The sequence below is a fragment of the Condylura cristata genome, unplaced genomic scaffold (genome assembly GCF_000260355.1).
Source record: "Condylura cristata isolate star-nosed mole 26May11 unplaced genomic scaffold, ConCri1.0 scaffold00031, whole genome shotgun sequence".
NCBI lineage: Eukaryota > Metazoa > Chordata > Mammalia > Eulipotyphla > Talpidae > Condylura > Condylura cristata.
The window spans coordinates 14,315,826-14,329,317 of NW_004567132.1; the positions used below are offsets into that span (position 1 = coordinate 14,315,826).

The 13,492-nt window shown below is 42.9% G+C and overlaps 1 protein-coding gene across 1 annotated transcript in view; it reads right to left on the reverse strand.

Annotated features, from left to right (window-relative positions):
- Window positions 1-12,222, reverse strand: part of TGFA (transforming growth factor, alpha) — a 94,014-nt gene extending 81,792 nt beyond the window's left edge. Inside the window, exon 1 of the mRNA XM_012731439.1 lies at window positions 12,036-12,222. Within this exon, the coding sequence (XP_012586893.1) occupies window positions 12,036-12,075 (40 nt within the window). The 5' untranslated portion in view covers window positions 12,076-12,222. The remainder of the gene's footprint in view (window positions 1-12,035) is intronic.
- Window positions 12,223-13,492: the final 1,270 nt, after the last annotated feature.

Genomic DNA, 13,492 nt, shown 5'->3' on the forward strand with positions numbered 1-13,492 from the left:
AGCATTAGGTGACTACAATAGCTTCCTTGGGTGAATTAAGAAAGAAATGCCATGTTAGGTCCACTTCGGAAAAACCACTTCTGTAGGATCACTTGGACTTATCCTACACGGGATAACAACTGAGATACCCACATGCCTCCTACTGTTAATATGACAAGGAAAACGTCCTGCCTTTTATCTGAAATTCAGTCTAATTCAGTTGAAAGGGATGTTTTGTTTATTTTTTTTCTCTGGCTCCACAGTAGAGGAAAGAGGCACTTTACAATAAAAGAAGCTCACATTACATAGAGTTGACGTTGTTTTCCTAACTGTAAAACTCTAACTTTCAAGTGGTTCACCGGTGCAGAACCAGTCCATTAGTGGGAACCTTCTACAACCTACAGAGGCTCCAAAATAAGAATTTATTTGAAATGATTGCCTCAGCAAAGTAGGTTCTACTACCGTGGTCACCAACCAGAAACTTGTACTAATGCCTTTCATATTGCGCTCTCTTCATAAGTCAAAACAGAGCGGAGTTTTGCTTAACTAAGTCAGGCAAAAACTCTACTTACCGCAACTTCCCATTTACAGGCAATAAAGGAAGTTTTAATCAATTATGGTTACTATCTGGGGCACTGAGGGACCCTAAAATAGCTTCTGAATCATTAAAGAATGATGACATTACATTAAGTCCTAATGTGTATGTGCCTAATGACAGAACATCAAAATGTATGAGGTAAAAGTTAATAGATGGATAAATGCACAATGCCATTGTTGTATCGAATAGTTGGAGATTTCAACACACTTCTATCAGAAATGGACAGATCCAGCAGGTAGAAAATCAGTTAAGGACACAGTTGAGAGCTACACCACCATCAGTCACTGGATATAACGAACATCTCTCCATCCACAGTTCATTCAACAACAGAAGAATGCCCATTCTTTTCAAGCTCACATAAGCATTTACATGAACATCCTAGACTATACACCTTAATACATTTAAAAGAACAGAAATCAAACAGTATTTACTCTCAAACCATAATGGAGTTAGAGGAAATATTGATGGCAGAAATAGAGCTGGAAAGTCCCCAGATATTGGAGATCAACAGCACATTTCTGAATATCATATGGGTCAAAGGAGAAATCTCAAGAGAAGTAAAGAAATATTTTGACCAAATAAAGATAGAAATATGAAAAACTATAAGATGTGGTAAAAGCTGTGTTTAGAGGAAAATGCATATCACTGAATGAACATACTAGAAAAATCAGAATAATCTTAAATTTTCACCTTAAGAAATTTAAATGTAAATTAAATCCAGAGTAAACAGACAAATGGTGAAATTATTTATATTAGTAACTGTTTTGCACTACATTAAGTCTGAAAATTAGTCATCCACCTCTGGAATAGTTCTTCTCAGACTTTTCTGAAATAGTAAAGAGAAAGAACACATTCCTCTAAAGTTTCAGGGGATGGGGAATACAATCCGAAACAATCATGGGGAAAATCACAATTTTTATGAAGTCTTAGCTCCTAAAACTTAATTTTGATATTTCAATCTTGTATTCTGTTATCTAATATATCTGACTTTGCTTTACTGTAGAAAACAATGCTATGACTTGCAAGTCAAGTTACATTTTGATTAGTTATTCTCTGTCTTAGGGAGATGGGTTAGGTTTGGTCTGTGGTTCCAAGCATATTCCATAGTACTCCTGTTTGAGAAGGGGACGTGAAAATATGCAGTCTCAGTTAAGCAGAATGGCACTGCAGGCCTGTCATGGTCTCCCCAAATTCTACATAGCACACAGCTCCAGAAGCATAGGTGGTTTCACCAAACCTTTAAGAACAGCAAGACCCGAGCTCTCCCTGGTGGCTTAAAACACCCCATTATGAAGTTTTCCAAAGCCACTGCAGCATGAGTTCAATGCCCCCGCCAGGGAGCTGACCCACATGGTAGCAGACCTCTCCTGACCCACCCGCTGTTGCCCTTACGCAGTGTACTTCATCAATCTGCCCATTCTGCTCCCCACTCTGCCTCTGGTGAAACCTCTCACCCATCACACCTCTGGCCTATATCCCAGTTCTGTAAGCATAAATAAATCTTTAAATAAATAAAATTAAAAAAAAGAAAAAAGAAGAAGAAGAAGAACGGCAAGACCCAGTGCTCATATCAGTCTCCAGCCAAAGTGAGGAATGAAGTATGTCATTCTTCTCTCCCTGGGAGGAACATGGAAGTCATTCTTCCCTACACATCACAGTTAAGTATTCCTTGCCTCTACTAACACAAGTGTTCTTCTCCAACACTGAGATGGGAGGGAAGCCGAAGTCTGACTACACAAAGGAGATCACATTGCTACTTCTCTTGTTCTCAATATTTTCTGCCCAACTTCCCAGGGCCATGATATGATCTCCAGCCCAAAACCAGTAAGAACAGGATGAGTGTCAGACTCATGGAACAGAGCAGAAAATTCACAGACTCAAGTCCTCCTAAGAATGTACAAGTGAGAAAATTGGGATTTGAAATCATTGTGTAGATAATAAATTATTCACATGACCTAGAGTAACTGAGTCATTTTGCAGAGGCAAGTTAGATTCTGATTGCATATCCTACACCAAAATACATTCCTAAAGAATTGAATTTAGATCTGTAAGTAACAACAAAAAAGTGCAAGCAGAAATGATAAACCAAAGTCCCTTCTTACCCTAAAACTATTACACAAAATCATAAAGGAGTAAAGAATGGATTTTAAGTTCTTAAATGTTAAAAATAAAAGCATAATTCTGCAAACCCAAATCCAAAACACATTTAAAGGGAAAATTAAAATATTATATATATACAGTTTTAAATATTGCTCTCAAATCATAGGCTTACTCAAAAAATGGCCTAAGGACAGCAATAGGTAAATCACAGGAAATTAATTCAAATACTCAGACATGAAAGAATATTCAGTTGTACCAAACTTTGATTTTAACTGAAGAAATACAAACGAAAACAAGGAGATGCTTTTTTGCCACCATAATTAACTCGGTCTAGAAAATGACCCTAGTCATCATGGGTAAGTTTCATCATCATGGATAAGTAGCTCTTCACACATAGATGACAGGAGTATAAATCTGTAGGGATTTTTTAGAGGGCAGATTCTTAAAACATATTAAAAGGAAAATATATGTGTATCTTTTGACCTGGTAATTCATTTCTGGGGATTTGTCTGTGGAAAGTAATTAAAGGATGCTGGCAATGAGTTAGCTGCAAAAACGTTCAGTTCAGCCTTGTATTATTAAAAGTTTGAAACAACCTACAACTCCATCAATAAGCGATAGATAAATAGTGATAGAGTTGTATAATGGACTGTGTTACAGTCTTTAAAAAGTAACAGGTTGATATATTTTTGCCACAGAAATATTTTTCCTATATAGTGAAAGTAAAGGGATGATTTCAAAGCACAATTTACTAAACACCATTTCTGAAGGAAAAAAAAAATGAATGAACAAATATCTGTATCTATATACAGAAAGACATCTGTAGCATACTTGTGAGTCGAACCTAGTAAAAGACAGAATGGTACTTTTTTTAAAAGATATTTTTGTTTGTGGATTCTGACTTCTACTTCATTTGGTGGAAAAAAATGTGTAGAATTTAAACAAAGTTGGCAAAGAAGCAACCCCTTGGGCAGGGAGATGGTGACCAGTGGGCGCTCCTGTTCTATGAATGCTAAGTGGTCTGCACAGCAACCTACAGGAGCTGTGCTTGTTTTGGGGTTTTCTTTGAGGTTGAGGAGGTTTAGAAGAGTCTAGATCCAGAAGGACTCCCCATCTGTGTGATCCATGAGTTTACCTCACCTCCCAAAAAAAAAAAAATTAAAAAAAAAATGCTCAAGCCCCAGGCTTCCTTTCATTCCAGTTTAGGGACCTATGATTCATCCCCTGAAACCCTAATTATAACACCCAAGGTCTGCTATATGCAAAAAACATCTATCATTGTTTAAATTTGCTGGCAGGGAGTGCGTACAGCATGCACACTGGCCTGATGCGTGCTCCTTCAATGCAAAAATAATAGCCCAGAAACCACCAAGGTAAGAAGCGCTCCAGCCCAGAAGTTCCAGCTGAGCTCAGTGACAAATAAGGTGAACAGGCTATGTCTCTCCAGAGTGCACATGTCCATTCCTACTCCTTGGCGCCACGGCATGGTAGAAGTTACAGGCCTTAAGCATTTTGTTCTTTTCAACCAAGAAAAGGACCCTAAGTTTGTGTTTTCCATGCTGGTTGCCAAGGCCTGGCAGGGGAGGGGAGCAGAGTATGTAATTGCAAACCTCTCATTTATCAGCTTTGACTGCTTTTGTGTCACTACATTATGCGCACCATTTAGCCAGTTAATCTCCTATACCTCTTAGAAGTGCAGTAATTACACAGAGAATGCCTTAGACCTGGCAAGAGATGACGAAAGAACAGAAAAGTTCCATCTATCTTCTAAGCACCCAGGAGAATTGTTTACTGATCTCATTCAAACTCAAAGTAAGGGCCCCCAAGAACCCAAACTGAAAATAAGATCTTTTTAAAAGAATCCAATATTTTTGCTAAAAAGTTCAGATCTTAAAAATGAAAAATGAGCTAACAGCAAATAGGATCTCCCATAGAAGGAGGGCTCATCTTGCTCCAGGCACTACAGTGGCATCTCATAGATGCCACAGCGTATCTGGAGGATTTTGAACTTTGAAACTTTAGGGAACCACTGAGAAGCTACTTAGCAGCTTTTGCTAGAAATGACAAGTCATGCACCATCCAAATCAGAAACGGCATTACTGGAACAACTCTGGCACATGCAGTAACACAAATAAACTAGCTATTTACCTGGGTTTCTGAGAACACTATTAAACCTGCCTTTATCATTATGAAGTAAAATAGTATCGTTATCAGAAAAGTATCAAAAGTATCATTATCAAGGAAAACAACCTTAAGATTTTTTTCTTTCTTTTTTTTTTAATGTGGGGGCCTAGGTACTTAGTTTGTTTCACATTTGGGAAAGTCACATTTGACTGGGACTGCAGATGCAAGGACAGATTAAATGAAAAAGAGAGCACTTAGAAATCTGTGCCTAAAATTTAGACATCTGAATGAAATGGATTGTGAGGAAAATAAGTAACTGTCACACTGTCTCAAGAAGTCGAATATTTGAACCAATCACGAAAAAGGAATCAGGCCCAGACGCTTCCTAAGCAATTTCTTTCAAGCCTTCATAGAATTGATGGTTTCCATGATGTTTCAACTATTCCAGAGTATGAAACAGATGGGATGTTTTAAAATTTATTTCATAAATCCAAAAAAGAAAACAAGGCCCCAAATACTGCAAATGAATGGGTTCCAGCGGCACACACGAGACTGAGACCGTGCAGCCAGGGAGTTGGGGCTGGCTCGCACACAATCCAATCAGTATCCTCAGAGCAATTGAAAACACGTACATTATCTCACCTGCTTAAAAAAAAAAAGGCAAAATGGCAAGTCTTCGGTAGATTAGGAAGCTACATGTTACATGACAGATGAACACGTATGTACTGTATGCACAGGTACACCTAGATACCAGAAGCCTAGCCTCACACTTAACTGTTAAATATTGCAAACATTGTCAGTAAGTCAAGAGAAATATAAACACATCTATTGTCTTTTTAAAAATGTTGTTCTTAAATTTCTGGCCAACACTGTAAAAAAAAAAAAAAGTAATGAGATAAAAATATCAAAAAAGGAGACAAAATTATCACTATTCAAGACCACATGATCACCCACCTGTGAAGGACTATTAGAATTAACAAAACCCGTTACAAAATATTTTTTATAAAGCTTTTCTTTTTTTAACTTTTTTAAAGATTTATTTATGCATACAAGAACTGGGGTCCGGGCCAGAGGTGCGGGAGGTGAGAGGATTCACCAGAGACAGAGTGAGGAGCAGAACAGGTGGCTGAAATATACTGCTGAGGTGAGCAGCCCACAAGACAGGAGAGGTCAGCTCCTTGGCTGGGGATCAAACTCATGTTGCAGTGGCTGTGGATAGCTTCACAGTGCTGCGCTTTAATCCATGGGGCCACCAGGGAGGCCCATAAAGCTTTTAAATACCAGTAATAACCAATGAGAAGTGAGATGTGGGAAAGAATTCCCCAACCTCTAAAAGCATTTCAAGTCCAGAATGGGTGCTCAGTAAATATTGGTAGAATAAGTGAATGAATAAATTCACATTAAAGACAAACATACAAACGAATGGAACCAAACTGAAATTCTACAAATAGATTCAAGTAATTTTATGAGTTCAGTATATGGTAAAAATGGAATTTCAAGTCACAGGGTGGGTTAGAAGGATAAATTATTCCACAAATAATGGAGATTACTAGCTGGCAGGCAGTTTTTAAAAATGAGATGTGAAATGTATCTCACATCATAAACAAAAATAAATTATAGATAGGATAGTCCAATGTGTAGTATGTGTGTACGTATGTATAATAGTATAATATACATATACAATATATATATAATAGTACATACTATATAAGACCATTAAAGAATTAGATGAAAGAAATAAGTAAATGTCTATCTAAGGATAGGGGTGGTTTTTCTAAATATACAAATAAAGATAGAAAACTTTAGGGAAATGATAGTTTCTGCTACATAAAAATGAAAACCTTGGGTATGCTGAAAATAGCACAAACAAAACAGTAAGAGACAACAAATAGGAGAAACTGTTTCCTCTGACTAAGGGGGAAAAAGTACTAGCAATGACCTCAAGTTTCATTTTGATAAACTTCAACTCTTTCTAAATCCAATCCATACATGTCTACATATGACAATGATTTAGGACATACCCAATGTAACCAGTTCAAATGTTCAGAAGAATTTACCCAGACTTTCAGCGTGGGTTGAAAGGCAGTATCCTTATGCTTGAAAGGAAGAGATCATAAGAGATGGTTCTGGTAGCCTTGCTGGTTCTCCTAATCTAGACTTCTGCCTTTCCTTATCTATCTAGGTAAGGTTTTTATAATTCACATTTCACAGTGGGGTGGGGGGGTGCTAGCAAACAAAATCAAAAGTCACTATGAAAGCACCCCAATCCTTTTTCTAGAAGGAATGTTCATTCTGTGCTAAAGCCTCATGTAGTTGATACCTTAAAATTGATTAAAAATATTTGAATTAGTGGCCCTCCCTGGTGGAGCAGCGGGTTAAAGCGCAGCACTGGGAAGCTTCCGCATGAGTTCGATCCCCACCTGCACCGGAGGTGACCACATGGCCTGGCAGACCTCTCCTGACCTGCCCGCTGCTCCCCTCAGCAGTGTGCTTCATCAGTCACCCTGTTCTGCTCCCTACTCTGTCTCTGGTGAATCCTCTTACCGCCCCTGCACCTCTGGCCTGTACCCCAGCTCTGTATGCAAATAAATAAATCTTAAAAAAAATTTTTTTTTTAAATAGCATCAAAACAATAGTCCATATTTGATGCTGCAACAAAAGAAAGCATGACAAAACCTGGCATTATTCAGTGCAAGTTTAGTAACTGGGGTCCTTGCATCCTCCAAAGGTAATGTCCAGGAATATTTGTGACAGGAAATCTCAGCATTCTACCCCTGCCCAGGTCAGCAAGACTGGCCACAGAAGTTCCTTTAATAATGGTTCATAAACCCATAGCGGCGTTTATAAACATCAGGATGTACTGTAGATAAAATGCAAATGGTTGAGCCAGATGTTTCCCTAACAGCAATGATTACAGAGCAGTGTTCTCAAGGTGTCCCTCCCCTCGCTTCTCCACCAGTGGCAGGAGCCACACCTGGGAACCTTGTCAGACATGCAAACTCTCCCACTCCTGCTGGGCAATCTGGTTTACCAGGCCCTCCAGGCGGTTCTACTTTGAGGGCACTGCTATGGCAGATACTACATAGGGCATGAGTGTGAAACCAAGCCCTAGATGCCCAATTCAGTGTGTCAGACTGTTCCCACTTTGGTGGATCCAAACTCCACTTCCCTTTGCCGTTCTGACTTATAGTGGACAGCCTGAAGAGGAGGACCTTGTCCAAAACACTTTCCAAAGGCCCTGGAGATAGTGCCAGTGGAAAAGTCAGCTATTCTTCATACTTTACCTAAGTAACACGAAACATCCTTTACTCTTATAAGAAAGGTCTTCTTTGCAGGGGACAATGGGTATTTACAGAAAGGTAAGTGAGCAAATCAGATTTTAGAAAAGCAAGTAAGGGAAATTTAGCTTCCATATATGTACACCTCTAGAGTCTGTGGTCCAAGTGAACAGCCCTTGATTATGGGGGTCCAGTAAGGGGAATATGTCCCGGGCAGAGCTCCAATGTCACTCTGATGGACGACTCTCTGTGTGGCTCCCACTGGTTCCTCAGTCCCTGGTCCACTAGGAAGCTGCCCTGTTTCATTGCTACCCATCTACATCCAGTATGTAGTATGTGTGTATGTATGCACAATAATATAATATATATACACAACATATATAATAGTACACACTATATAAGACCATTAAAGAATTAGATGAAAGAAATAAGTAAATGCCTATCTAAGGATAGGGGTGGTTAAAGACAATTTGTGTCCTAGGTCTACATCCAGCCTTAATTCTGAGAGTTGTGCATAGAAAGAAAAGTATTTACTTCTGGATTCGGTTTTGTACTATTTCTGTATCATAAAATTAATTTTATTTTGTGCGCAACCATTCATTTTTATAATTTATAAAAGTTTCCAAATTGTTCACCACATTTGATCCTGACAACAACCTGTGAGGTGGATAGAGCTTGATTGGTCCCATTTTATAGATGAGGAAACTGAAACGTAGTGCTGATTTCAATAAACAATTGATCACTAAATGTTAAAGAGGAAATACAAATATTTTGCAACAAAATTAAAGAATCTGTGGTCTCCACAAATAACCCCAATTTGTCACTAAATCATTAGGTAGGTTGTTAGGTTGGGTAGAATTTTTATGGTTTAGGAAGGGTGAGGAGTTAGGACATGAGACAATGAAGATGAAAAGTCCCAGTTAAAGAATCAACACGGCTTGCAATGATAACTGGAAATCTATGGAGTTCAAAAGTAATGATGATGGTAATGGCACTAAAATTAACTAAGCTCTTATCACCTTTTACATTCATGAAATATCTTCAACAACCCTTTTAATATCACCATTTTACAGATGAGAACAACAAGGCACAGAAAAGGTCAGTAACTTGCCCAAGATTACACACATCTGGCTCCTTGGCCACCAAGGAGGCTGTGGGATGGAAGGTGCCAAGCCCCTGTGAGGTTTGACCTGTCAGCCATGAAAATATGACATGGTGGGGGTGGGGGCAGCCACCGCAAGAACCTGGGTTTCTTTCCCAATGTTGCCAATTAAGCAATACTCTCCACATGCTCTGTGCCAAAACATCAATCAGCACGCAGGTTCCACGTAATCGGTAGTACCTACTGAGACTCCTAACAACGGGCTCCTTCTCTGACTGTCCCCAGGAATGTGGGGAAGAGATCCAGGTTTTCTAGATCTTGGTTAGTGATGGAACACTAGCTGATTTGCCTGGAACTGCTTTCAACTCATTTAAGAAAACAGAGAGGAAGGCAGCTCTGGAGGATACGTGCAAATTAAAGATGCAAATTAAAGATACATATGGCACTAATGAGTCTTTATAGCCATTTAACAGAAAGTGGGGCGGGAGGCAGAAGTTCTAATAAATGCAGAGAACTAATGGCTTAAAAAAAGGAAATATAGGGCCCTCTCTGGTGGCACAAGGGGTTAAAGCACTGCATTATAAAGCTCTCTGAAGTTGCTGCAGCACCAGTTAAATCCCCCTGACCCCCATGGCGCTGGCAGACCTCTCCTGATTCACCCTCTGCTCCCCTCAGCAGTGTATTTTATCAGTCTGTCTGTTCTGCTCCCCACTCTGTATCTGGTGAATCCTCTCACTCACCACACCTCTGGCCTGTACCTCAGTTCTGAACTCATAAGAAAATAAAAATCTTAAAAAAAAAAAAGGAAATATAAGTAAAAAGGAGTCCTCAATGGTATAAATGACCCCTTCTATTTTCCTCTACTTTTTCCAACTGCTCTTATTTTGGAATAGTATGAAGCAGCTTTTACATACTGATGAATCTTGTTAAGGTTATACATTTTTTTTTCCCCTGAGGGAAGGAAATAAGGATCAAGTTAAAGGTTTAGGTCTCAATAGTAGTCTTCTCTTAAGCAAAAGAGAAAAACTACCCAATGAGTGAGTGCGGCCTTCATGGACATTGTACTATGCTGGGGGAAGAGCATACAACTTTCCAAGTCTTCCACAAATGTGCCAATAATCGTTATTTCCCACCTCTAGTTTTCACTAAATAACCTAAGAGCACTGTGAGAACCTAAAAGTCCAACAGAAAGCCCAAGTTAACAGCAAGTTGCAGGGTATTCCACACAATCTCACTTGAAGGAAATATCTCAAACCTGAGAGATGGGACTATAGAACAATTAGGAGACTTTTAATATCCAAATGCCTTCTATACTCCTTAGTAATCCTGGTCCAACTACTCACTATGATCCCTATATACCTTGATCTTGTTCCCTATAAAATGGATATAATACCTTCTTTCACCAGGTTAGTGCAACAACTAAATGAGTTACTACATAGGGAGCATTAAATGCAGAGTCTGGCACAGGTAAGTGCTCAAATAGTGTTGGCTATTAAGGTTACAATTAGTAATTGCAAAAATCAACATTACAACAGGGAATGCATACTGTAAGATTCTGCCTCAGTGGTGATGTTTTATTGGTTTTAAAAAAATCAAATATCAGAACAATCATCCATATAAGAAACTCATTCACAATCATGCCACCTGTTGGTACGTTTCAGGTGAGGGTCCGATGGCTGCAACGGGTTCAACCACTGCTCTGCGTTTTCCTTAGATGATGATGCCTCCCCTTTCGCCCCTCATCGTTTCATAGGCTGGATTACAGGAGGGTCCATGAACCCCCTGAAACTGTATATGGAACTGGGTGCCAATGCGGCTTAGAGCATTTGGGGGAGAAAGGGTTCCATAACGTTCCTCAAACTCTAATAGATGTTCGTGTAGCTGTTGCGAGCAACTCGCTTTACGAGGTTAAATTCACAGGACATACCGTACAATTCATTCTGACAAGCTGCAGCGATAATCAGAATACCCGGGCTGTTAATTGGCCATCTGAACGCTGCAGCTACTCCGCACAGCGAGGGGCAGGAGCGGCCTGGCCGCGCTCCGCGCTGTGCCTCTCTCTCATCACGGTCCTGCGAACTTCGCCCGCTGAAAAACTCACGTCCGCAGAGCGCCCCCGAGTTTGCGGGGTTTAACTTCCCCTCCCTTCCCCCATTCCTGGTTGCCTTCCAAGAGCAAACTCTTAAGGAAACTGGCAACGCTCGGTCTAGGGTTTCTCTCCTGCCCTCCGCTGACACTTACACCATTTCTCTCAGGGAAGTTAATTGAAGGAACAATTAATCCTCACAAAAATCCAAAACCTACCCCAAAGCTCAAAAGCTCTTAAAGTTCAAGATCGAGGGCGACTCTGCTGAACGTGAACAATTGCCCATCGCTGGGACTCAGGTAGGGAGGACGAATAAGCAGGCACGGTCTTTTGGAGGGAAGAACGCGGTCACCCTCTCGGAGTCCACACACTACCTCCGTCGGCGAAGACAGGCTTGGCGACAGCCAGGTAAGCAGGTAGGTGTGGACTTGTGTACGAACACCCGGCCGCGGCAGATTAAAGTTCAAGCGCGTTCACACACCGCTTGCCCTTCCCAGGCAAACGTTCTCACGCACAGCCGAGGCGGCCACTTTCCGGGGAAAGCCTGGCTGTTCGACGGTCCTCGCTTCAGAGAGGGCGCCCCAGATCTCTGGTAACCCCTGGAGACTCCCCTTGCCTCCCAGCCTTCAACCCTGGAAAGCATCAGCCTCCCTCCACTTTCTTAGGCAAGCACAGGAAACCCCCGGGAAAGAGAAATGGAGAGGACAGGGGGAAGCGGGGTGTCGCGCAGGGCAGGGGTGCACAGTGTGCAGCAGGCAGTGTACTTACCCAGCGCGAAGAGGGCGAGTTGTCCAGCCGAGGTGACCATTTTACGGGCGGCGGGCAGCAGGCGCTCCAGCCTCCTGCCTACCTGCGGTGCCCGAGTGGCGAAGCGGCGCCGCGGTGCGGGGGAAAAAGGCGCCGGCGAGGCAGGGCCAGCCCCCGGCGCGGGCGGGCGGAGGGAGGACCGAGCGCCTCAGTGCTGGTGCGCACCCCGCCGCGCTGCCGGCCGGGCGGAAATGGGAAGGCGGTTACTGTCACCTCTGCGCCACTCGGCGACCGGGGCATGGAGGACCACCCTCCCGCCCCGGCGGGGGTGCCCCCTCAGGGCACAGGGGTGGGGGTTCGGGGCGAGGGGCGGGGACGCCGCGCCACCAGGAGGGCGCGGGCGGCGGGGCGGGGCGATCAGGGATTCTCCGAGTCAGTCGTCCCAGCCGGCACCCAGGCCGAGGAAAGGCAGGAAGCGGCTGACTTCAGACACCACCCTCAGACGCGCAGGGCAGTGCCGCCGCAGGCCCCCGAGCGCAGGGTCGGGCCCGCCACGGAACCCGGGCGGCCCCGCGCAGTGGCGGCTTCCAGGCTCTAGGCGGCGGAGCGGAGCCGCCAGCGCGCGGGTCACCTGCTCCCACCTCGCGGCAGGAGCTTGTCCCGGGCTAGGGAAAGGGCACGCTGCCCGGAAGGAGACCTGCGCGCTTCTCGGACCTCCGGTCTAGACTTCTTTTAAGGAAAGCGCTCCCCAGAGTCAAGTGAAGAATTTGTTAAATCGGGCTTCCCACCTGCCCCATCCCAGTGAAGGGCACTGGATTCTAGGGAAGACTGCGGTCCGAGCACAGCCACCCACGTGCCCTGCCAGCCAGCGGCGTTGTTAAGATCTGTCTTCTTAGGTCTGGCCTTGGCTGATAGTGAAGAGGGATGTCTGTCTATCCAGCCCCTGGTTAGACACCTTCACCACTACCCTAGCCCACCCCATCCCACCCCAGACAGCTGAGCCCAAGAGCAGGAAGCACACCCTAGACCGAGAGGGGTGTGTGCCCCACCACCTGGGTGGCCCATTCAGGATGTATGGCCTCGAGCTAACCCACGGTGCTGGAATCTGGAGACACGGAGGTGGGTACACAATGGAAGGAAGTAGATTCCTTGGTGATTCACAATAGATTCCCTGGGGATCGTCTGTAGTGGGTATCTTGCCCCCCTAGTCTGTGACCATTCTTACTCTCCAGATACCCCAAGCTCAGGAGCTGACTCTCTTCTCCTGACCCATTTAGCTTAACATCTCAGGAGAACATGCCTCCTTCGCGGGGCAATTGGGTGGGGTAGAATATTTTGACTTTTTTTCAGTCCAAGGCTCAGAGTTGGCTTTTTCTAAGTTTGTTTCATTTCTTCAGTATATTTACTGCCATAACACCGATTTACAATACTGTGCCTGTTTTAGAGGTATATATTCACACCTCTCCAAAGTGCCTTAT